The 26,338-nt window shown below is 46.2% G+C and overlaps 1 protein-coding gene across 3 annotated transcripts in view; it reads right to left on the reverse strand.

Moving 5' to 3' along the window:
- The window catches only part of PIP4K2A (phosphatidylinositol-5-phosphate 4-kinase type 2 alpha), a 185,687-nt gene extending 162,975 nt beyond the window's left edge, over positions 1-22,712 (reverse strand). For 2 of the 3 annotated variants that reach the window (XM_042945092.1, XM_042945089.1), the window contains exon 1: positions 22,336-22,712. In XM_042945092.1, coding sequence (XP_042801026.1) covers positions 22,336-22,479 — 144 coding nt within the window. In that variant the 5' untranslated portion in view covers positions 22,480-22,712. The remainder of the gene's footprint in view (positions 1-22,335) is intronic. The other variant, XM_042945088.1, reaches the window with a different exon arrangement.
- Positions 22,713-26,338: the final 3,626 nt, after the last annotated feature.

Below are 26,338 nucleotides of genomic sequence, written 5' to 3' on the forward strand. Positions count from 1 at the left end.
AGAAATTCATCCGTATACTTTCATTTAAAAATACATGGGGGGCCTGGCTGGCTCAGCTGGGAGAGCGCATAACTCTTGATCTCAGGGTCATTAAAGCCCCATGTTGGGTGTAGAGATTATTTAATAAACTTTAAAAAAATAATAAAAATTGGGGCAACTGGATGGCTCGGTGAGTTAAGTGCCCAAATGTTGATCTGGGCTCAGGTCATGGTCTGACTGTTCATGGGATCGAGCCCTCCCCACCCCCCAGCACTAACAGCACAGAACCTGCTTGGGATTCTCTCTCTCCTCCTCTTTCTGCCCCTCCCCTGCTCACACTCTCTCTCAAGAGAAATAAGTAAACATTTCAAAAAATAATTAAAATTAAAAAAAAAATTAAAACACATAACAATAACGTTCTTAACAAGAGCAAGATTTTGGCTGTTAATACTTATTTTATCTTTAATGCATCTTTAAAACTTCTTTGTGTTCGGGCTACTTGGGTGGCTCAGTTGGTTAAGCATCTGACTCTTGGTTTCCGCTCAGGTCACGATCTCACGGTTCATGGATTTGAGCTCCACATAGGGCTCTGCGCTGACAGTGCAGAGCCTGCTTGGGATTCTCTCTCTCTCCCTCTCTCTCTCTGCCCCTCCCCCACTCATACAGTCTCTGTCTCTCTCAAAAATAAGGAAATAAACTTAAAAAAAATTCGTTGTGTTCTAGGGGCACCTGGGTGGCTTGGTTAAGCACCCCAACTTCAGCTCAGGTCATGATCTCGTGGTTCATGAGTTCGAGCCCCACATCAGGCTCAGCACTGACAGTGCTTGGAATTTTTTCTCTCTCCCTCTCTCTCTGCCTCTCCACTGCTGGAGATCTGTCTCCCTCTCTCTTTCAAAATAAATATATACTTTATATAAAATATAAAAAATATAAGAAATAAAATAAACTTTTGAAAAGTTCAAAAAAAACACTTGGATACCTATAAGAAAATTAGTGATAATCACTCGAGTTTATCTCTGTTTCTCCCATGCTCACCAAAAGTAACAACTTTCAGAATCATTTGTCACTTCACAGTTTCTCCCAAAACAATCAATAATGCTTATAATCCAGGGACTTCCTGGGATGGCTACCCCCCCACACACACCAAAAAATAAATCCTTTATATCAAGTAAATATATCTATTTCACAAACAGAAATATGCAATTATTTCTGCCTATCCAAATTCAATCTGTAAAAGATTTCTTCCCATCCACCATACCTAAGAGCACATCTTGTTTTCCTAATTGTAAATACCACATGTTCAACATTTAAAAAACGTCAAACTATAGAAAGATGTAAGTAGAAAGTAAAAAAAAAAAAAAAAAAAAAAAATCACCTATGATTCCCTCCCCTCCTCAGAGAGACCTGTAATGTTTTAAAACGCAGGCTGTGTCCTCACTCAACCTATCACAGTCCTACACAGCGGTGACACTGAAGTCCATAAGCATGTGTAAGAGTTACAATGTATTTCAGTACACGGATGCATCATTTCATTTAACCCCAAACATATCACACTAATGGATATCTATATTCTTTCCAATTTGTTTATGATAAGAAAAGACCTGTGTTTTGGTTTTGGTTTGTAAGGAAACAGGATAAAAGGGTCTCTCCTCAGCTGGTATACCCAATGGTTGTAAGTAAACGTTTCTGGCACAACTCTTATTTTGGACTACTCCACACGCCATCAGAACAGCCTTTTCTTCCGGTAAATAACCAAGTAGAAATGAATTCTTAAATGGTCTCTTGTTCTGGAGGTTCAGAGATGGGAATAAATTTGTTCTGAAACAGTATTTGGCCACTCTGGTTAAGTGGAAAACAATCTGTACGGAAGCTTTCTTGAACTCTTGCAGAAATCTCTCACATAAGGAAACAAGTACTTTCTTAAAAACAGAACATGAAAGATTTATATTCGTAATTCTAAAAAGCTCTTATTTTGAAATCAGTGAAAAATTGCAGTTAATTTATCAATATCGAAAAGTCATCCTGGCTATGTTCTCACTCAACACACTTTCCAAGACCATTCAGAATGGTCGGGACTTTTAGGGGCTCCTGGGGGGGCTCAGCCAGTTAGGCATCCGACTCTCGGTTTCAGCTCAGGTCATGATCTCAAGGTTTGTGGGTTCAAGTCCCACAATGGGCTCTGTGCTGACAGCTTGGAATCTGCATGGGATTCTCTCTCTTCTCTGCCCCTCCCCCCTCAAAATAAATAAATTTAAAAAAAATGGTCTGTGACTCTTAAAACATAAATTAAAGAGACTTTTTTAACAAAATGTAATATTTATGGCTTTTTGCGTCAGTTAATATTTAAAAATAATAATAGGATAGGAATAATTCTCTATTAAGTAATCATCTGAGTTAAATATACATTACCATCTTTTGATAAAAGGCCCTTAATTTTCTACTTAATTCAAGCTTTAAAAAATAAAAATCAATTAAGGTTCAATTTTAAAAGAAACGCATTATCCAGGGACTAATTTTAAAGCCCGCATCCATCTGAAATAGTCCATAATTTAGGCCTTCTGAAAACTGGCAACCGTAGTTAACCGCTGTCACAATAAAACACATCCACACAGAGTGGGAATAACCGTTTATCTGGATGACTGTGGTTTATAAGCATGACCTTTCCTTTCCTTTCGCATTTGTCCCTTCAATCTTCTTCAGTGTTCTCAAGCACTCTTCCTCTTCAGCCAAAGAGAAATGTTACTTCCCATATTACGTAAAAGAGTTAAATATTAAAACAGGGAATTTTGGTATTTTTTAAAATATTTATTTATTTACGTAATCTTTACCGCCCCCCCCCCCCAAGTGGGGCTCAAACTCACGACCCCAAGATCAAGAGTCACACGTGCTTCTGACTGAGCCAGCCAGGTGCCCCGGGAATTTTACTCTTTCATTATCTATTAAAACTCTTTTATTTTACTCTTTTACTGTTTATTAAACTACACAATATACTCCTTCACTTCTGTCCAAAGGAAAACTTACATGGCTTTCTCCCTTCGGAATACGAGTTAACTAAGGAAGGAGCCGGGCGCTCACAGCCACCTGGCCGAACCTTCCGCCTCCCCTGCCTGGCCTTGCCAGGCTGCAGGGTGTTTGTGAAGTCAGCACAGGTGACTGACGTATTTACATCAGATAATGCTGAGCAGAGGGGACAGCACACAGAGCGGAGCTCCAAGCCAAGGACAGGACTACCAAGGGCTGAGAGCACTCAACCTTTAAGGAGCAAACGCATATATTCTAATTACGGACTGCAGCGGAAGGAAGTGTAGCGGTCCTTCTGAATCATCCACTGGTCAGGTCTCATGTGAAGTGCTAAGACTGGGAAACCAACTACGAATTCCTGGTGTTCTATTTTAGGCGTGTTAGCCGCCAGGAAATGCTAGAGGGTTGGGTATGGTAAAAGCTACGTAGAGTACGGCCAGTTGAAGTTGAGTCAAACATAAACAGAGGACACTGGCCCGCTTCTGGGATCCAACTACTCTGCCTGAAAAGTTACCAGCTTCCAACTGACCACGACTTGTCCTACTCTTATCTCCACCCCAACTTCCAGACCCCAGACTTGTAGGAAAGCATATAGTTGGTCTTGTGGTGTTTGTTTTTTTTTTTTTTTTTTTTTTAAAAAGAAAAAAAGGAAACGATGGGGTCGCCTGGGTGGCTCAGTCGGTTGAGCGTCCTACTCTTGATTTCGGTTCAGGTCACAATCTCATGGTTTATGAGTTCGGGCCCTGCATCCGGCTCTGCACGGAGCCTGCTTGGGATGCTCTCCCTGCCTCTCTCTCTCTCTCTCTCTGCCCCTCCCCAACGCAGGTGCATACATGCAAGCATGCACTTGCTCTCTCTCAATGTAAATAAACATTAAAAAAAAAAAGGGAAATTACAAAGCCTTCTGTTTCGGAGACCCTGAGGATTCTAAACTTGAATGAAGAACGAAATTGTGATCGGTGGGTCACTGACCACAGCTCTCCTTGGAGGACAGACAGACGGACAGCATGGCGGCTGGTCTTCCAACCCCACGCTGCACGTATGCTGAACTACCTAATATGCCTCTAAACGAGGCTGTAAGCGGGTTAAAAGCATCCTTTAAAAATATGTATTTATATAAACAGCCCTCTGTGAGAGCAATTTGGCAACATGTACCAGGAGGGGAGCCTTGACATACTCATATCCTCTGACCAAATAATTCCTCAAAAGGCAAGTCTGTTCTAAGGAAGCTATCCAAAAAAGGAAAAAGGTTTATATGGGGAGATGTTGACTGCAGCATTATTTATGGAAGCCAAAAAAAAATGGAACGAATGTATAGACTATTAAAACTTCATTAGACTATTAGGCAGTCATTAAAAATTACCATTGCGAGGAATACATAACGATATGACGAAGTAGATGGACAGTATAATCTCAATGAGATTTTAAAAAAGGATTGAAGGGCCGCCTGGGTGGCTCAGTCGGTTAAGCGTCCGACTTCGGCTCAGGCCACGATCTCCCGGTCTGTGAATTCGAGCCCCGCGTCAGCTGACAGCTCAGAGCCTGGAGCCTGTTTCAGATTCTGTGTCTCCCTCTGTCTCTAACCCTCCCCCATTCATGCTCTGTCTCTCTCTGTCTCAAAAATAAATACTTTTTAAAAAAGTAATTAAAACAAATAAATAAATAAACAATAAAAAAGGATGGAAAACTACACATGGAAACATTGACACGGATTGCCTCTGGACATTCTTTAATGTTTGTTTATTTTTTGAGAGAGACAGTGCAAGCGGGGGAGCGTCAGAGAGAGAGGGAGACACAGGATGCAAAGCGGTCTCCAGCTCTGAGCTGTCAGCACCGAGCCTGACGCGGGCCTCGAACCCACGGACGGCGAGATCATGACCTGAGCCGAAGGCGGACGCTGAACCGTCTGGGCCACCCAGGCGCCCCTAACCTATTTTTTTCTTTTAAACTTAAACCTGTCCCTGTCCTCCTACTCTGGCTCAACGTGCCAAAAAAAAAAAAAAAAAAAGTAAGTGCCTTATGGGTTTATTGTAATTGTTTCTGAACAGTTCTTTCTATGCCAAAGCATTTGAACTTTTCATCTGTGTGCAGACAGAATCCAATTTGTGAATGGGTTGCGTTCCAGACATTCATTTTTCAGTTGGCTATTTGTTTCTATGAGGAAACATGTTCCAAGTCCTAATGTTATCGTAAAAGCCTGGTTCTGTGAGGGAGGGGTCAGTTGAAAAGAAAGTTTCCTCTCGGGATTGTGGGCCCAGAAGACAGCTGCAGCAAATTTTCCAGAACGTAAAGTTGGTCAGTAGCACATTGAGACGGGTAATCTGGGACCATGGAAACTTGAGGAGTCAGGGCAGACCTGGCGAAAGATACGTGAACACAAGAGGCACCTGAGCAGAGGACAGTGGGACAGCAGCGTGGGCAGGCGGGAAGGGGATTACTAAGGAAATTCAAGAGGACCACAAAGAAATTAAGTTTAGGGGCACCTGGGTGGCTCAGCGTCCGACTCTTGCTGGTTTAGGCTCAGGTCATGATCTCTCGGTTCGGGAGATCGAGGCCCTGCATCAGGCTCTGCGGTGGCAGCACGGAGCCTGCTTGGGGTTCTCTCTCCCTCGCTCTCTGCCCCTCCCACATCTCTCTCAAAATTAATAAATAAACTTAAAAAAAAAAAGAAAGAAAGAAAGAAATTAAGTTTCCGGTAGCTTAGATGGGTCTCCAAACTTTTAAGACTACGGATGACTCAGTCGGTAACGCTTGACCATCGGTAACGCTACAACCATCGCCGTTGTAGCTGGTTATCCCTGGCAGCGAAGAAAACAATAACAAGGACCGCGTGTTGTGTGGGCAAAGGGGGATTCCAGCCTGGGTATACAGCTATGGGACAAAAATTGTAAACACACACGTTTCTGTCATAGTGTGATCGGTATTCTGAAAAACTAAGTTCTGTGTACACAAAGAAAACCACTGAAAACCTATGGAATTCTATCACCAGAACACTTAACAAATAAAATGCTAAAAATACACACTTGGGTCTCCAAAACTGTTTGATTCCAATTGTATACAGAATGGACTTTATCTTTTAAAGACATACGACTGTGGGGGTGCCTGGGTGGCTCGGTCGGTTAAGCGTCCCACGTCGGCTCAGGTCATGGTCTCACGGTTTGTGGGTTCGAGCCCCGCGTCGGGCTCGCTGCTGTCAATGTGCCTCCTGCTTCGGATCCCCTGTCCCCCCCTCTCTCTGCCCCTCCCCCATGCTCTCCCTCCCTCTCTCTCAAAAATAAATAAACGTGGATAAATGAATGACTACATAATAAAAATACAATTGTGAAGATCACCCCGTGGAAAGAATGTGAGAACCGACTGGGCTCGCAAGGTACAAAGATTAGGACAAAACGCAGAAAGGTTGGGGAGAACCACAAAATTACTACTTCTAAGACTGAGCACCTGCTGAGTCCAGAGGAAGAAGCGGGGATGAGTAAGGGGCGCAGTCCTGCTGTCCTACCGGGACTGCGGCCCCTGGCTGTTTGTTAGTGTCCGTTCCATCCGCTGCCCTCAGCGGGGACACGCTCACGGAAAGCTGCGTATGCACCAATGTCCACGGCGTGTGCCATCACTCCCTGTTTACCAATCGTGGGTCAACTAATTTGCACTATAGAAACACGCGCGCAGCAGAAAAGACGGCATAACGACCCATTTCCTAGAGCAGGTTCGAATCGGTAGGGGAACTTCATAAATCCCCTTTTCTTCTGTCCAGCCTGAGCAGCACCTGAAAGAAAGCTTCCTCGAGGCCACCAACACTCAACGAACCGGACGTGAGGAATTTCGGACGCGTGAGCGGAGAAAAGCGGGGCAAAGCAGGGCAGCCGCTGGCACCCAGGGCACCTCTGTGCACATCAAAAAAGGAGCTTCCTCTGTGCAGGCAAGTTACGGAGAGGGTGCCTGTTTCTGGCCAAGGCAGCCCCTGGCTGGGGTGCCCAGGTGGCGGTACTGGTTCCAGCCCACACCTGCCCCTGGCACCCGGGCCCCCTCGGGCAGGCTGTGTGGGCATGGTCACGTGCCATGCCACAGAGGCCGTCCGGGGGGCTGTCGTCCAGAACACCTTCCTCAAAGTGCCGGCTGAGGAAACACAAACGAAGCATGCTTATTGCAACTCCAGATAATGCTACGCTCTGAAATGCTAGGCTGTCTAGCACCTACGATTCTAATCCCAGATAATCAAGCCTAAAGAAATTAATGCAAACAGAAGTAATGCCGCTAGAAATACGTACCGAAGAATGCAACGTGAATAAGACCATAAAAATAGAAGATGGGAAGAATAATAGAACCCCCCCCCCAAAAGGCTCAGCAGTTCCCTGAAAATGACGCAGGCCTTTTGTACATACCTTTCACTCTGCCAACAACCTGTTTTTGCTGGTCTCTACACCAGGCTAATGACAATTCACTCTTCGAGATCCAACTCAAATAGGACTACCTGTCCCCCGGGGCGGTTTATCAATCCTTTGTTGTCTGTGCACACAACCTGGGGGGAGGGGGGCTACCCAGGAGGATTCCGAGGCTTGAGGACTGTCTCCGGCCGCTCCATTCAAGCGCCATGGGCAGCCCGGCTCCCCGTGGTGACAGCTGGCTGGACCTGATGGCCACCGACTCCCTTTCTGCCCCTCCTCCTTTCTATCACTCTTGAGAAATCCGAAATTAGGATGCAGAGTGGCTAATTGCCATCTTAAAGGACCTGGATCTGGGGACAAATAAGTTTAGAAGCTGTGTGGGGCCGACTTCCATAAAGCAGCCGAGAAACGACAACATCCTCAGAGAAAAGGTTCGCAGAAAGTGACGCCAAGATCAGACAGACAGTGGGAAAGGAGCCACTTTGGGTCTTAGCCTATGTGAGGCTCAGTTAAGGGTCCTGCCCTTCTGCTCCACGAGTGACCCAGTAACCCCATTTTTCCTTCAGCTCATCAGACTTTCTTGACTGTCATTTACAACCAAATGAACCTTCTGTTAATATACCATTTTACCACCTTGTTTACATCTTCCCTGTAGGAGTGTAAACTCTCTAGGGGCGTCTGGGTGGCTCAGTCAGTTGAGCATCCAACTTCAGCTCACGCCATGATCTCACGGTTTGTGGGTTCAAGCCCCCCATCAGGCTATGTGCTGACGGCTCAGAGCCTGGAGCCTGCTTCAGATTCTGTGTCTCCCTCTCTCTGCCCCACCCCCACTCATTCTCATTTTCTCTCTCTCTGTCTCTCTCAAAAATAAATAAACATAAAAAAAAAATTTTTAAAAACCCCACAATTCAGGATTCTGTTCAGATTGGGGACATCAAATGCTGAGTTATCCATCAAATGCTGGATTGATCTATAAATTGAAACATCTGTGAAAAGTTCAAAATTAGAAATATAATCATTTCTACATATTAGTTACATAAGCACTGTTAATACAGACTCTTGTTGGCTAATCGCCCAAAAGGTAACAATAATAGACCAAGAATGGTAAGAAAACTATTTAGGCAACCAAGCCAGAAACCCCAGAGCCGTCCTCTACTCCCTCCTACCCAATCCAGTTGATTTTACTTCCAAAACATCCCTCAGGCACACCCTTTGTCTTTACTGCCACTCCCACAGGACCGCAGTGTCCCCCTGGGAGTCTCTCCTCCCGTGGCATGGAGTCTCTGACTGAAGGATCCTGCCCCAGGACCATGGCAGGCTCTGACCTGTCCCTTAATGCCTGCCATTCCCCTCAATCGAGAAACTCTGCTGCTTGATCTCTATTTCCGCTAGTGGAGTAGAACGGGGTTTTGGAGATCAACACTGCTGCTGGCAACGACTAAACATCCAGGAAGACAGTGTGTTTTAAACATGATCTTAAAGACACCAAAGCACCGAGGAGGCAAGAGTTAGCTTGCCAAAGTCTAAGGAAGAGCAGTCAGCTTAGTCCCAGAAGCCATTTTGGCCCTCAGGGCTCTGATGGTCTCCAGGGTTGAGATAAACCGAAGTCAGAGCCTAGAGCCCATCCAAGGAGGGGTGGGCGTGGGGATCTAAACCCTTTCTGCTTGAGGCTAGAATCCAAAAGGGTTGCACCCTCAGGGTAAGTACACATCAAAAACAAACCCATTTCACTCCCCCCAGGGGAATGCAGCCCAAATTTGTATCACCGTGACATTCAGAAAATTCCAAGCTGTGTTAGTTCAAAATGGCCTTGATTTATAGCACCCCTGGCCACCCCTTTTGCCACGTGGCAAAGACAAGCAATCCTCTCTAAAGGGACACACTTTCACCCTGAGACTCAAAGAATTCCCCCCCCAAGTAATTGTCCGAGGAAAATGAGCAGCTCATAGCCAAAAATAACCAAGCAAATATGGGAAGGACCCACCATGAATAAGAACCAGCAGAAATACAACACAATGGAATAATACCCACAAAGATTCGGGATATTGGGATTAGCACTATTTTTCCATCAGTTAAAGAATCTCACATTTAATTTATGGCACGCTTCTGAATACTAGAATTCTTAGAGGCATACCTGAAGTCATTAAAAGACCCAAACTACAGGGAATAAACCGGAAAGAACACTGCGGTGCACTCTTCTCTACGATAGCACCTCAGATTGTTCGGGAACGCATTCGGTCTTCACACAATTCTCTTGGTGGCCCTTCAACACCGTGACATTCTACGAAAGAAGTGCTTTACTGGCTGCACCGTCTCTGCTCTGTGCTCAAGGCAAAGCTCTTGCACGCCGCTGTAAACAAAGCTCGTTCTCTGGCCTCGGCTTGGGCTCACCCCACACCTCTTATCGCCGACTTGCACCAAGTTCCCCCGCTCTCACTTTCCAACCCGCTCAGCAAAATGCTGTAAATACCGTGCTCGATCATAGCAAACATGAGTTTTACGTGTGGATGAAAGCTGAACGTGGAGAGGCTCACAGAATACCAGCGGAGCACTCCTGGCCTACAGTTTACAGAATCCAGCTCCATCCAGTCATTTCAGTAGGTATTTACTGGGCGCCCACTGCAAACGGGCGCTGTTCTAGGTCCGGGGATCGAGTAAATTAGGCAGCCTCGTCTGCCGTGGAATTGAACATCTTAGTTGGGGGGAAATAAGTAATCAACACGTAAACAACTCAGTTTCCGATGGTGTGAGGTGTCTCAGAGAAAACAAGAGTAACATGAGTGGAGGAAGTTGGAGGGGCCATCCAAGAAGACAGCCCTTTAGCTGGGAGACTAAAATGACAGCCATTCAAAGACTTGAAGGAAGAACATTCCAAAGAGGAAAGTAAATGCGGAAGGTCTGCGGCTGCCCCGAGTTTGGCTTGTTTAAGGAACAGAAAAAGCCCAGCGTGGCCGGAACAAGCAGGTCGTGGAGACAGCAGGAAGGGGTGAGACAAAGAAAGAAGCAGGGGCCGGGCCAGGAAGACCTTGCAAACCACAGAGGAGAGTCTGGGGTTTACTCACGATGCAACACGAAGCTTCTGGAAGGTTCTCACTGAAGAAGTGGAGTGACAGGATATCATTTACGTTTCAGAGAGATCGCTCTGCTACCAGTATAGAGGATTTGAAGTGAAACAGGGCAAGGGTGAAATCAGGCGGGCCTGCAGTGTTTCGGCAGAGAGGGAATTTATATGCAAAGAGAGAAATACGCAGGACTTGGAAATGGTAGTGGTGAGAACACGAGAAGAATCAAGGTCGGCACCAAGGTTTTTTTTGGCTTGAACAGCCGGGGAGATGGTGGTCCGTTCACGGATGGGGGGAGAAAGTGGCCTGGGGCAGGCAGCAGCAGGGGAGGAGGAGAAGAGCCCTGTGTGGGTCACTTCTGAGATGCCTGCTTGGCATTCGAGGGAAGGTATCTGGTAGGAAACTGAATATGGAGCCCAGCAGGGGACTCAGAGCTGAAGATAAAAACTTCTTAGTCATCAGCATGAAATGCCACAAGACTAAATAAGATCGTGTAGATAAAATGTGCCTAGTTAGAGAAGACCCTGGAAAGAGTCCTGGGACCTTCCAGCTTTCAGAGGTTGGGTAAAGGAGGAGGAAGCTGGTCAGGTACCTAAGGAGGGTAGCGGGTGAGGCCGAAGGAAAGCAGGAAAAGACACGAGAAGGGGTCCTGGGGATCTGAAACCAGGAGCATCGCTGGTGCTGGTTCCTTGCAGCGGGGAAGATGAAATGAAACCGAGGCTACAGCAGGTTCGAGAGAGAATGGCAGGGGAGGGAGGCAGCAGCGACAGACAGATTACAGGAGGCAGGAGCAGGAGACAAGGCCGCGCAACTGCTAGAAAAAGGAACAGAGAAACAGAGTGGACACCAACGTGAGGATGTGACGTCCCGCTCAGGAGCTACTGCCCACGTGTGGCTGTGGGGCACTCGGTAAGAGAAACTGAACGTTCCAGATTTTATTTTAATTCAATGCAATTGAATTAGTCATGTGTGACTAGTGGCTTCCAACCTGGACGGTGCGGCCCTCCAGCATGTCTCTGGCCTAATGGCATTCAGCTGTCCAAAAGTTAGCAGACTGCATGGTGGGAAGAATGGAAGTCAGTGGGCTTCTATGGGGCCAATGTCTTCTTTAAAACAAAAAAAAAAAATTTTTTTTTTTTTTTTTTACATTTTTATTCATTTTTGAGAGACAGAGAATGAGCGGAGGAAGGGCAGAGAGAGAGAGTACACAGGATCCGAGGCAGGCTCCAGGCTCTGAGCTGTCGGCACAGGGCCGGACATGGGGCTGGAACCCACAAACCGAGAGATCAGGACCTGAGCCAAAGTCGGACGCTTAACTGACTGAGCTACCCAGGCGCCCCTGGGCCAATGTCTTCCAAAGCATTAAAGGTTACCAGCTGGAAGAGGGTAAAGGGAGAAGACGCTAGAGGGAAAGTTAGGGAGAGAGAAAAGGTAAGAAACAGTTTCAAAGAGCATACAGTACGCTTTACAGTACATTTTACAGTGGCCCTCATCAGCACTGTTGTCGAGTTTTTCAGTGGCAAACATCAGCTACTGAGCCCTTTAAAATCTGACCTGCAACCACCTTTTCTACCATTTGCTAAACATTCCCTATCATTTACCTGTGTGGTTTTCAAGCTTCTTGGTCGTAGAATCGTTTCCCCCTGTACGTTATCTGCCCTTGCACATACACAGTACGTATTCGGTGCCTCCAATCAAAAATGTTTTGAAAGGTGATGATGAGGGGCGCCTGGGTGGCTCAGTCAGTTGAGAGTCCAGCTTTTGATTTCGGCTCAGCTCATGAGCTCACAGTTCGTGGGATCGAGCCCCGCGTCGGGCTCTGCGCTGACAACACAGGGTGTGCTTGGGATTCTCTCTGTCCTTCTCTCTCTCAAAATAAATAAACTTAAAACAAAAAAGATGATGATGAGGGGGCAATGGATGGCTCAGTCGGTAAAGCACGCAACTCTTAATCTCAGGGCTGTGAGTTCAAGCCCCATGCTGGGCGTGGAGACTATTAAAAAAAAATCACATAAAAGACGATGATGACAAAAACAAGCTGTTCTGGAGGAAGCTGCCGTAGCGGCTAAATCCCCCCCACCAGCTCGGCCCCTCCCACTAGCGCTGGAGGCACCTGTAAGGAACCCCAGGGTTTGAAACCAAAGACTTACCCTAGCCAGAGCTTCTCAAACTGTCATGCGCTCACAAACCACCTGTCTTGTTGCAACGCACATCCCGCCCCAGAAGGTCTGCAAAGAAACCCACAACTCTGCGTTTCTAACAGGCTCCTGGGTGATGGCTGATGCCGCCATTCTGTATGTCACACTTCCGTGAGTGGCAAGGCCCGGGGCCACAGTCATACCAGACCACTCCGTTCTCCACACAGTCTGCTTACTTTTACCAGTTTGTTCCCTTGGCCACATACACCTTTCCCTGTCTTCTCCAGCAGGAACATTCTACCCCATCTTCAAAGCCCTGCCCATGTCTGCGCCTCCTGAACTCTTGTCCAAGAGCCTTGGGCAGAAGTAATCATACTCCAGTCCCTGCCCCCATCTCCTATCACTTTCCCTCTTTCTCACACTGCTCCAGCCACACAGGCTTCCCTGCGGTTTCCTAAACATGCCCCGCCAGCACCAGCCTCAGGGCCTTTGCACAAGCTGTTCCTGCTACCTAAAATGCCCTTCCCCCAGATATCCTCATATCCAACCCCTTCACCTCCTTCATCCCTTCACTCAAATGTCTCCTTCATGAGGTTTATATTCTGACCACCCATGTAATTCCCTCCACCCCAGCATTGTTGATACTCTATTATTTATACATACGTCTATGTATATGTCTGTTTCCCCTGAAGCTGTGAGCAATTCAAAGGCAGGGTCCACAATACATTCCTTCTGCATCCGAAGAGTCTTGCATAGTGTCTCTTACATTAGGAAAGAAAGAAAGAAAGAAAGAAAGAAAGAAAGAAAGAAAGAAAGAAAGAAAGAAAGAAAGATCAAACCAATAGCGGACCATAGAAAGAAAGAAAGAAAGAAAGAAAGAAAGAAAGAAAGAAAGAAAGAAAGAAAGAAAGAAAGAAAGAAAGAAATCAAACCAATAGCGGACCATAATGTACAACTAATGGATCTGAATGAAAACTGTCACACCTCAAACAACCTGGTGGGTGGTGGCAGCATTAAAGATACAAGAAAGAACATTATAACAAAAAAGAGACAGAAATTAAAGGGCACAAAGAGAATTCTAAAAGGGTTAATTTACAACTCAGAGATGCACAAGGACTTTTTATCTACGAGTGAGGTTAGGGTAAAAATGAACTGAACGTGCACTCTAAAAACTGCTCATGTTCTACCACTTAAAATATTTTTTAAGACATACTAATGACTCGTAACATCTATTAGGAGCCTATCACGTACCAGCAACTCTCTAGCCATCTTACAAGCACCAACTCATTTGATCCATACAACACACCTCTGTGGTAGGTACTAGGTCTACCTCTTTTTCTAAGGAAGGAACTGAGAGAGAGCTCAAATACTCTGTCAAAGTCACATAGCCAACCAGGGGGCGCGGGAGCCTGAGTTCTTAACCACAGCAGACAGGTGAAAAACCATGAAGACTTACTTGGAATGTAAAGGCTTCTCTTTTAGGTAGGTTACTGTTTTCAAACTCCTTACAACATTACTCATTAATAAATTATATATATATATATATATATATATATATATATATATATATGTATGTATATATATGTGTATATATATTATGTATATATATATATACCCTCTTCCTAAGTGTTTTGAATATATACATTCATATCATATCATATCATTCATATCATGAATGTATAATCATTCATACATATACAAAGGAAAAAACTGCTTTGAACACTTTTCCTCCGTATCAACAGCTAATCTCTGTCAAAGTATAGCTTTTAAGACTAAGGAAAGGAAAGGAAAGGAAAGGAAAGGAAAGGAAAGGAAAGCAAAGGAAAGCAAAGGAAAGCAAAGGAAAGCAAAGGAAAGCAAAGGAAAGCAAAGGAAAGCAAAGCAAAGCAAAGCAAAGCAAAGCAAAGCAAAGCAAAGCAAAGCAAAGGAAAGGAAAGGAAAGGAAAGACAAGACTAAGGACATAAGTGAGTAATTCCCAGGGTAGCCCAGGCAAGCAGAGGTCAATGGCTGAGGGGACAGGTGTTTTGTTGTTGTTGTTGTTTTTAATGTTTATTTATTTGGGGGGAGGGGCAGAACGAGAGGAGAGAGAGAATCCCAAGTGGGCTCTGGGCTGCAAGCACACAGCCCAACACAGGGCTGTGAGACCATGATCTGAGCCAAAATCAAGAGTCTGACACTCAACCGGCTGAGCTCCCCAGGCACTGCTGAGGGTACAGGTTTGAATCACGGCACCTACTAGCCCTGTGTGCCCAGCCGCGATTAATTTCATCTCTGCACATTCCTACTATGGGTTATTCTTCCTGGCTGCTGCGTGCTCCTCCCCATCTCCCACCCCACACCATTCCCACCTGATTCTTTCAACAGTCCTCAGTCGGGCTCCACAACTCCCAGGTGGTCCACGGACAGAATTCAGGGGATCCCTGAACTTGGTAGGATGTACCCTCCGTATTTTCATTTATTCACCCAAAAGCATTACTGTAAGAAGGGGTCCGTACGTAGCCTTCACCGGACTGCCACAGGGCTGTGTGGCACAAAAAGGGAAATGTGGATACAAGCAGATACAGGGAAAATGAGCTAGGAGGTATTTTTAACGTTTCAGTCAAGGTAAAAATCTGGGTAGGCCGGCAGAGGTGAGAATGGAAAGTGACGGAGTTGAGGAAAATACCTGGGCATCCCTAAATAAAATGGTATCTCCCACCTTCCTTCTACTTCTAACCTTCCCCAAAGACGGGCTGCCTCTCCTTCCGTGTATTCGTTCCTTAAATCTTTCAGCTTCCACACAAATAGATGCGCGTATGTGTGCATACCAATCAGCCACCGTCCCAGAAAGCACGTCCCTGAACACCGTGATGTCTGAAGTGTTAATACGCGGGCCTTCCCGCTGGGTTATGTCTTGCTTCCTGTTTCTTCCTCCATCCTTCCCTCAAAGCCATGTGTTCCCCTCGGAGACCTACGTTACCCCCCTGGCTTCCACCACCAACTCGGCACGGACAATTCTCCATTCTCCATCCCAGCCCTCACCTTGCTCCTGAGCCATGATCCCACCTTCCAACACCCCACCGGTGGACACTGTCACTACAATGCCCATTCACTGTCACCTGCAGTTCGACACTTCCTTTTAATATATTTTTTATTTTTTTTATTTTTTTTTAACGTTTATTCATTTTTGAGACAGAGAGAGACAGAGCATGAACGGGGGAGGCGCAGAGAGAGAGGGAGACACAGAATCGGAAACAGGCTCCAGGCTCCGAGCTGTCAGCCCGGAGCCCGACGCGGGGCTCGAACTCACAGACCGCGAGATCGTGACCTGAGCCGAAGTCGGCCGCTCAACCGACTGAGCCACCCAGGCGTCCCGTGTATTTTTTAAAAGTAGGCTCCATGCCCAAGCCAAAAGTAGGCTCCATGCCCAATGGGGCTTGACCTCACGACCCTGAGATTAAGAGTCACACACTCCAGCTACCAACTGAGCCAGCCGGAAAATGTTTTACCCTTTTTTAGTACATAATTCCTTCTCCTAACTTTTCTAAGTCTACCATGGGGTCAAATCCTGACTATTTCTCTTTATTTTTAGCACTATTCCTTCCGCCGGTCTTGCTGTTCAACGTGTCGCCCAAGGACCAGCAGCGTCATCATCATCTAAGAGCACGGTAAACAGAGTCTTGGGACTTACTCCAGACCCGCTGAGTTGAAATCTGCGTGTTTAAAGCGTTCCCAAGTGATTCATACACACGGTAAATTTTGAGAATCACTTCTCTGGTGCTTATGAATATGCTACCAGCCTAACTGCATCTGAATTTGATCTTTTTTTTTTTTTTTTTTTTTTGGTATCAATTATAACTCCCTATTATGGGTTAATTACAGTTCTAGACTTTCAATACATTATCTCACTTAACCCTCAGAATAACCCTGTGAGAGAATCAGCATCATCTCTATTTTAAGAATGAGTAAATCGAGGCCCAAGTGGATAAATCATCTGTTCAATGAGTCCACAACTGATGGAGGCAGGATGTGAACCTTATCTGTCTGACCACAAACCATTTTGCCCAATTGCACCAATTCCCTTAAATTCCAAAATTTGCATTTCAAAGGGTATGTTGGCCGAATTAATTGCTCTGTTTGACTGTATTTGCTGGTCAACTTCTGGCGGATTTTATTACAATTCCTGCTGAAAATCTTTCAAAAGGCAGCGCAGACGATCCTGGCTGAGAAAGAGAAATCATTGTCTTGTGACGGGCATCATTCTGAACACTCAAATTCAGTAAAAGTTATTTGGTAAAGGGAGAAGAAAATGTATTCTCTTCTCAGGATATAATCCCAAATTTTCGGGGGCTTAAAACGATTTCCCTAATAACAAACGTTGTGTCTGCTTGGCATTCTTCTTTCCTCTAAGGGAAAGAGAAGATGGGGCACCTGGGTGACTCCGTCGGTTAAGCACCTGACTCTTGATTTCGGCTCGGGTCACCATCTCTCGGAGCGTCAGTTCTCGGTTGGTGAGATGTGAAACCCGGCAACGGGCAATGTGCTGACAGTGCGGAGCCTGCTTGGGATTCTCTCTCTTGCTCTCTCTCTGCCCCTCCCCGGCTCACTCTCTCTCTCAAAATAAATAAATAGATACCTTAAAAACTGTACTGATGAAGGGAAGAAATAAAAACAGTGTGGGACTAGTTCTTGAATGAAGGGTTATTTGGGTTCCATTCACTACATTTCAGCTAACGTCTAGCTAATCACTATTTTAATTTAACCGCCTCATTATATCCTATTCAGTCAATATTTCATAGTCACTCGTTTCATTTTGAAACCTGGTTTCCTTCTTTCATTTTTTTTTTCCGTGCCCAAATATAAACCCACGAACCCCAAAGACACCACTATTTCTCTAATATACTATTTACTTATTTCAAGTCCCAGACCTTGCTGACAATATAACAGAAGCTATGGATGCTGAACCCCGAAAACTACATACTGGCCCAAACTACCACTAGGACAGATCCCTGCCCGATCCTGCCTGTCCAGGCCCTCTCCATTCTTCTTCTTCTTCTTTTTTTTTTAAATTTATTTTTGACACAGAGAAAGACAGAGCATGAGCGGGGGAGGGGCAGCGAGAGGGGGAGACACAGAATCTGAATCCGAAGCAGGCTCCAGGCTCTGAGCTGTCAGCACGGAACCGGACGCGGGACTCGAACTCACAGACAGTGAGATCATCACCAGAGCCGAAGGCGGACGCTCAACCGACTGAGCCACCCAGGCGCCCCCAGGCCCTCTCCATTCTTATGGGAACTGTCCCAATAGGCAAGAACTTCCATCTTTTCCTAACTGTTTAGCCCAGGGGGACGCCAAACGGGTCAGAATCCCTCCATGGGATTTTTAGAACTGAATCGGAAACAGAAAGTCCCTTTTGGGGGGGGCGGGAATTACAAAATGCTAAATTCAGGAACCATCAGTTCCCAGTGCTGTGGAGGGAACCAGTCAGCTATGAGCAAGAATAAAGCCAAAACAGACAGAAAAGTCCCAACAGTACCCAAGCACCTGCTTCCAGTTATGGCTGAACTCAGTCCTATTCCTGTTCTCCTGGTTTGGTGGCCAATCCCTTCTTGCACTGTGACAGACCTCCAAAACCCTCCTAATTTTTAAAGTTTCTGGCTAAGCTCATTCACATTTCTATAGCTTGCAACAAAAAGACTTTAGCGTTAATACGGACTCCTTCTAAATACTGTATTTGTTTTAAATAAGGTTTATGTCCTTTACGTTTCTTCTATACAGATGAATTCCTTTCGATACTTAATTAGGTTTTTAAATTCTCATTTCCAAAAGGCTCGCATTGCACTCTTCGTAAAAATGTTTTAGAGTATCTCTCTTTAAAACAAGTCTTGGCTCATATCATTCTACATGTTCCACGCACTATTAAAATATAATTTTAAGAAGCTAACTGCCTGATCATTTTTAGTTTAATTCCAAATGTAACAAGACAAAACTGCCTTCTGAAGTGGTCTTTTCCTTTATGTATTCAATTATATTCCCTGCTTAAAATACTTAAAATAAAAATTGGCACTGATCCCTTCACTGCTGGGTATTTTAAGTTAGAAAGCGGTAACGTATCAAATTCACCACACAAAGTCAGGCTTACTCTTGTCATTGAGAATTACCACCACAATTGACTTGGAAATTTCCACCTTAATTTCAAGTTTTTACATTTCAATCAAATAGACTTTGACTTAACAGACCGCAGTGCAGTCCAACTCCAATCAATCCAACAAACTCTCAGTTCACACCTCTCTTCCACTCACCCCAGATATCCTTCCCTCTGGTCACGGCCTTGAAAATTCCCTGAATGCAGCTGCATGTTCAAGGTTACAACGGTAACGCAACTTTAGTTCTGTACTGTTACTATTGCTAGTCTATGGATCCTGATATAATGCTCTGAACCAAGTAGATTGTAAAAACATTTGAATCTTGAAGTTAGAAAAATACTTAGAAATCATCCAGTCCAATCACCTTACTTCACAGATGCAAACATTGATGCAAAACTAGTTAGTTATATGCCCAAAGTCAGCAAAATTAGAGAAGGAATTAGAACACCTGTACAATGAGCATTTTACCATAGTATGTACAAGGTTCCCAAACCTCTTATAAGATGCCTACATGATAAAAATAAACATGATTTTTCTTTTTAGTACTGCAAATGTTAGTTATTTCTAAACATCCTTAAGAAAAATTCAGATGAAGTATAAAAGCATGAAATTGCTCGATTCATGACAAATCTTTTCCCATTAATTCTGGCCACGTTTTATATATATATATATATATATATATATATATATATATATATATATATTTTTTTTTTTTTTTTTTTTTAACATTTTTTATTTATTTTTGAGACAGAGAGAGACAGAGCATGAACGGGGGAGGGGCAGAGAGAGAGGGAGACACAGAATCGGAAGCAGGCTCCAGGCTCTGAGCCATCAGCCCAGAGCCCGATGCGGGGCACGAACTCACGGACCGCGAGATCGTGACCTGAGCTGAAGTCGGACGCTTAACCGACTGAGCCACCCAGGTGCCCCATCTGGCCACGTTATAAATGTAGGAGAATAATGTTAGAGGTGCCTGGCTGGTAGAGTACGTGACTCTTGATCTTGGGGTTGTGAGTTCGAGCCCCATGTTGGGTGTAGAGACTACTTAAACATAACATCTCAAAAAAATAAAAATAAATTAAAAAAGAGATGTAGGAGAGAGACTGTGATGTGAATTATCCACTCCTTTCCTGCTCTGCTTTCTCAAATGTCTCTATTCATATACAGCACTATGCTTGCTCCTTCTTAATAACGCTGACGAAGTTTATTCTCATTTTATACTGTACACTTTGGTCATATTTGGTCAAGTTCATATAAAAACGTTTATCTAGTATTAGACTTTGCCACCTAAAATGAAATCAACCAGAAATACATGACATCTTGGTACTTGGATTTCATAGTTACATACACTTCACTTTTTTTTTCAGAGATAATAAAGAAAATAGACATTTTGAAAAAGAAGGCTGTGAAACAGACCATTCTTATGCCGATTACGCCCTCAAAATAAAGATATTTGGACAAAAATACTGAGTGGCATTCTTAGCCGTCTTTTGCGCAACGTCTGGTACTGTGTGCCTACTACAAAGTTGCTGAATGAAATAACATGGTTACGTTACATACTATAAAACTTGACTCCTCTGGACGACTAAGAGTTGCTACCTTTTCCTGAAAGCAAAAGAAAATAACACGAAGTGTACCATCCACAAATCATATGTCATTTTTGTAAGCCTTAGATAGCTTACAAATTTCCCATTAGCAAGAAACTCTAAACCCAATGTAGCAATTCATAAATATAAGGTAGCAACATAAGTGGTTACAATAAAATATGCACAACTGCAAGATTTTGTGAAGCAAGATGGAATTCGGACTAAATCCCAGAAAGCACACTCTTTTTTCGGCGGCATATTGTTGGCAGTCCTTTACTACATTTAAACCCTCAGACACAAACACTCTCTGACCCAAACACCAGAACTCCAAAGGAGATACAAGCACCAATAAATACAGAATAGCAATTTTTTTTTTTAAAAAAAGCAACTAACAAAAAATAATTTAAAAAGCTTAATAGAATTAGGCATAACTCTAAATTGTAGATGCATCATACAGGAAAAATTCCATTTTATTTACTACGATAAACCTTAAGAGGAGAGTTCTTGGTGCATTCACATTTGCGGTTGGAAAAGCTCACGTTCCCAATCGCTAAAGAAGTTATCAGGAAGTGAAGATGAACTTCAGTGGATCAGACACTCATTTCTCAACTTTCTTAGGCACAATCACTTCATGCAAACACAATATATCCTGATACTGTTCCACGTTTTCCCCAGCTTGCCCTCGGCAAGAAAACTATAAATAGAATGCATGCTTCTAAGCCGTTTTAAACAACTTCATTAAATTGAGAGTGCTCTTAAAAACAAAACAAAACAAAACAAAACAGCATGGTTTTCTGCCATTTCTATTACGCTCAAAAGGGCACACAGACATCCACAGAAATCAAAAGTACGGAGAGCAAGCTTACACTTTTGCTCACATGCTAACTGACTGCAGTGGGTAAGGTCATGGTCAGAATTCACAAGCTCACTTAAACTTTCATGGCTCGGCCAACAGCTCCGATCATGTTTCCTGATCCTAAGGAGATTAAAACTGCAGGAGTTTCTCGCAGTAAGATCAGCAGGAGGCTATTTCAGACCCTCAAACCGCAGTCCGCATAGCCCGCAGCGGCTCATCTTCCACCGCCTCTGGCTGTGTGTTAAGCTAACCTTTCGGAGCATTGTCCCTCCAGCCTTTTTAAGCAAACCCCCAAAACCGGTGCGGCCAACTCGAGACGGCTTTCCCTCCGCCCAGCCAAGATCCACCCCCCCCCCCCACTACTGTCATCCCCAGGCCACCCTTCCGCAGTCGGTGACTTCGGCCTGGCTCCCGGAGGTGGGGGAGGAGGTGTGGAGAGGAAGACTCCCCGCCAAGCAGCTCTCCAGCCCGCACAGCGGCAGGGCGATGCGGGAGAGGAGCAGAGGAAGATACTAAACCCCAGTGCCATATTTACACGAGCTTTTTCTTTGCCAAAAAGATTCCCTGCGTCCGATAATATCGCCTTTAAAGGAAAAAAAGGACCTAAGCACTAAAGCCGCTGCCCACATCTCCCGATCTCCGGTATTCTCACCCCTCTTCCCCCGCGGGGAGGCTCCGGACGCTCCTGACCTCGCACAGGTACACCTGAAGCCAGCGGAAGACCCGACCGCCCCGGCCGCCCCCCGACATCAAGGAGCGATCACCGAGGCTCAGACCCCAGCAGCCCCCGCCCGGGCTGACAGCCCAGGAGGACCCGTGCCCTGCACAAACTTCCCAGTTGCCCGGCTGCGGGGACCAGCCGGCCGACGCACGAACGGGAGCACGGGGGACGACACTGGTACCCGCCGCAGGGCTCAACTGCAGATGGGACCCTACGTCCCGCAACCGGCTCTGGGTCCAAAGGGGGTCCAAGTGGCGCCCGGGGAACCCAGAGAGGCGGGCGCGCGGCGCGGGGATGGGGGCACCGAGGCGCCGCGGCGGGCGGACAGCCCTGGAGAGCGAGCAGCCGGAGGGCCGGGTCCCCGCTCGGGCTCCCCGCCCCGCAGCAGCTGCAGCAGAAGGAGGAGGGGAGCGAGGAGGAAGAGGAGGAGGAAAGGGACTGCGCGCCGCAGCCCAAGCCCTTACCGAGTGGTTTACCCCCCACATCAGGACGCTGAGCAGCGGATCGCTGGCCCGAAAGAGCTTCACTTTCTGCGCTACGAAGTGCTTCTTCTTGGTCTTGGTCTTGCTCGCCAAGACGGAGGACCCCAGGTTGCCGGGGGTCGCCATGGCCGCCGCCTCTGTCCCCTCCACCGCCGCGCTCCCGAGGCCGGGGACCCGCCCTCTCTACACGCCGGCCGGGGGAGGCAGCCGCATCCCCCCGGCGGCGGCCCCGGCGCGCCGTGCCCGCTTCCTCCCGCTTTGCGCGCTTGGCCCGGCAGAAGACGGAGGCTGCGCTCGGCTCGCGCCCCGGCCCGGATCCCGCGCCCGCCGCGGCTCCGCGCTCAGCCCGCGGCTGGACCAGGCGCGCCGCGAGCGGCTTCCGCGTTGGGCGTCGGCGTCATGACGCAGGGGGCGGGCGGGCAGCTGTTGCGGCGCCGCCAGGCGGGGCGCGGCCGCGGGACCGTTAAGCTACAGCCTGGCGCTCGAGCTCCGGCTCCCGCTCCCGTTCCGGCTCCGCAGTGGTCCCGCGGGCCCCCGGGGTGCAGGCGAACTCGCGCTGGGCGCCCCCGACCGGCTGAGGACCCCGCGGGGTGGGCGTGCGGCGCTGGCCCCGCGAGGAATCCCGCAGGGCAACCCTTTCTGCTCCCCAGGGAGAAGGGGGGCGGGGAGGACAGAGGAGTGGGGATGTCGGAGGAGAGGAGCCCCCAGAGGCGGTAGTCAGGCGAAGGGATGAGGCTCGGGGAACCACCACTTACCGGTCCCGGGAGTCCGGAGAGCTGGCGAGACCTGACATGCTGCATGGAGACCAGGGCTTCCCTAGCACCAAGGGAAAGGACCGGGGTACGTCTTGGCCACCTCCCAGGGTGGCACCGAAATGAAGTTGTTAACCCTCAGGCCTTTCGAACCCCGATCCTGAGTCTCGCTACACTCTCTGAGTCATGCAGGAGGGAGACCCCCACCTACCTCCCTGGCTGCCTTTCCTGCCGCCACTGCCCCCAACACAGGGCAGGGCCCTGGATTCCTCATGCTCAGCACTTGGTTTCGCCTGGAGAATCGTGCCCCAAACTGCACCTTCTTCCAATTCAAATCCTCCGCGACGTTCTTTACAATTCTTCCTTTTATCCGTGACACTCACCTTTCCCGGAGACCTGTTCGTTGTCTCTATCCATGTACACCTGAACGCTGGGAATGACTGACTCACCTCGGGAAAAGCTGCCATTACGAGTGTGGCTAAAAACAGTGCTGTCCCCGTACCTTCCCCACGAATCCTCCTCTTCTGTGGATCCTTACCTGACTCAGCCCACTGGGCAAGCCCGTTATCGATTGTCATTTTTCCTCCACTCCACAGTGACTACCCACTGTGGGCTTGGTGATCTGTTCCGCTCCGTCAAGGAGACGGGGATGATAGCCCCTTATGCCTTATAAAGAGCTTAAGTACGTGTCATGTGACAGGTTATGTGGGTCACCGTTCATTTGCTCCTCTTTGTTTCCTCTGCCCTTTAAACATAGAGGTTACCCCGAGTCCTTTTGTTCTTTCCCTCTTGTGTCGTACCCTTGTCCAAAATGGTGTCGGCTCTCCCAACGTCAACTGTCATCGCCCTTAGTGGTTAAAAGAAACAACCCAAATGTGTAGTGAGAAACATAGGGTTGCACATTTCCTCCACTTGTTTGAGCAAATCCGTTAACCTCCCTGAGCTTCAGGTTCTTTGTGTTCACAAAAGGGATAATCAGACACAAATGTCACTTTAGAGACTACTCTGGGCCTGGTAATTATGGTTCTGCCCTATGTACTTTATTTTTTTTTTTTAATTTTTTTTCAACGTTTTTAATTTATTTTTGGGAGAGAGAGACAGAGACAGAGCATGAACGGGGGAGGGGCAGAGAGAGAGGGAGACACAGAATCGGAAACAGGCTCCAGGCTCCGAGCCATCAGCCCAGAGCCTGAAGCGGGGCTCGAACTCACAGACCGCGAGATCGTGACCTGGCTGAAGTCGGACGCTTAACCGACTGCGCCACCCAGGCGCCCCTGCCCTACGTACTTTAAAGGATGTTTATCGGAATCAAAATCAACAGTAGGCAATGGCTGTGAAAAGCCCTTTGTAAACTATTCAGCATTATGTATATACATACTAGATAAAACGTAGAGTACTTGTAGGTAATCCATATATTCTCCACTGACCTCAAAAAAGTAAATGCCTGGGTGAATATCTCTATATCAGTTATCCACAGGCACCTTTAAAAAGGTGAGCCTGGGTGGCTCAGTTGGTGAAGCCTCCGACTCTTGATTTCGGCTCAGGTCACCATCTCCTGGTTAGTGAGTTCAAACCCTGCACTGGGCTCTGTGCTGACTGCGGAACCTGCTCGGGATCCTCTCTCCCCCTCTCTCTCTGCCCTTCCCCCCCGTGTGTGTTCCTGCTCTCTCCCTCTCAAAATATATAAGTAAACTTAAAAAAATAAAATAAAATAAGAGTCTACAGCTTAAATGCGTCTTTAAGAAAGAAGTACCTAAAACCAAGTTCAACATCTTCCCCCAACCCACGTGTTGTTTCATTTTTCTATTCTGTTGGAAATGGTGTGCGTATCAGTTACTCCAGCTAGAAGTTCATTTGTTTAACAAATGTTCATTGACCCAGGCTTGGAAGCTTAGAATCATCATCGATTACTGCCTCTCATCATTAGTCCACATAAACCCCTTTACCAGGTCCTGGCCTTGAAAACACTTGTGCTCTAATATTATCTCTTTTCCGGTTCTTTCATGGTCCTCCTGGTTGAAATCAATCTGTTCACCTTAGCACTTCCTAAACTGTTCCCTAGCGATTTCAACTACTTAATTGTATATTAATGCAAGACCAATGAGCTGGCTGTGAATGCTAAAAACTGACTTGAGTGATGACTAAGTTTTGAATGAATCGACAGGAAGGTGAGACAGTGCCTTACCTGAGGGCGCTGTCAGATCTGAGGTTTCATGTGGGAGGGCAGCAAGCTATGGATGCACGCACAAGGTGTCATCCCTGTTGGGGGCAGACGGGAGCATAGGCATAGAGATGAAAATCCGTGTGTTTTTAGATAGTAACGAGGAGGGTGGTGTCCCTTAAAAGAATTTTTTTCCCAGCTTTATTAAGTCATAATTGACACAGAATATTGGGTAAGTTTAAGGTGTACAAGCTGATGATTTGATGTGTATATACGGTGCAATGATTACTACAATAAGGGTAGTTAACATCTCCATCACACATAATTGCTGTGTGTGTGTGTGTGTGTGCTCACCTGTGTGATGAGAGCATTTCAGATCTACCCTCTCGGTAACTTTCAAATATCTGATACAGTATTGTTAAGGGATAAGATTTTGGGTGATTTAACTTGCTTTGAGTGGCATTGAATATAATGCCATTCACGAATAGGTCATTAAATGAGTTTGCCAATGCCCTTTTGCATGAACTTTGTATTCTGCAGAGGGTGTGTGTGATGTGGGAATTCTGGAGTCACAGAAATGACTACAGAAAACACCGAATCCGGTTCTCAAATTATACACATCAGTCAACTGAGATCTAGATTTAAGAGATTTCCTGATTTGTGGGCAAACAATAAACAATCTTGAAGGCAGGACCCATGTGGTACTCATTCTGTTATTCTTGAACCTAACCGACTCCCTTTCTGGTAACACCTACAGCAAAGTTTTGGTGGATAAATGAAAAGTGAATTGTCTCTCACAACAAACTTACACATAAAGATTCCACACCCAGGAAATGTTTGTGCCAGGTTCCTTTAGAACACTTTATTGGGAGATTAGGTTAGGTTAGGCGTAATATTTAAAACTGAGGGTTAGATGCTATGTGGATTTAGCAACTTAGCAATTTGATCACTATTTTCCTTGGAGTTTGTGCAATAAGGAATCAACGCACATGACTTTGGTTCAGCACCTAATTCAGGCAGCTTATGTCTGGTCAGGCAGAGTTGAAGCACCCAAACCACTTGCATTTAGCAA

The sequence above is a fragment of the Panthera leo genome, chromosome B4 (genome assembly GCF_018350215.1).
Source record: "Panthera leo isolate Ple1 chromosome B4, P.leo_Ple1_pat1.1, whole genome shotgun sequence".
NCBI classification, from domain to species: Eukaryota; Metazoa; Chordata; class Mammalia; order Carnivora; family Felidae; genus Panthera; species Panthera leo.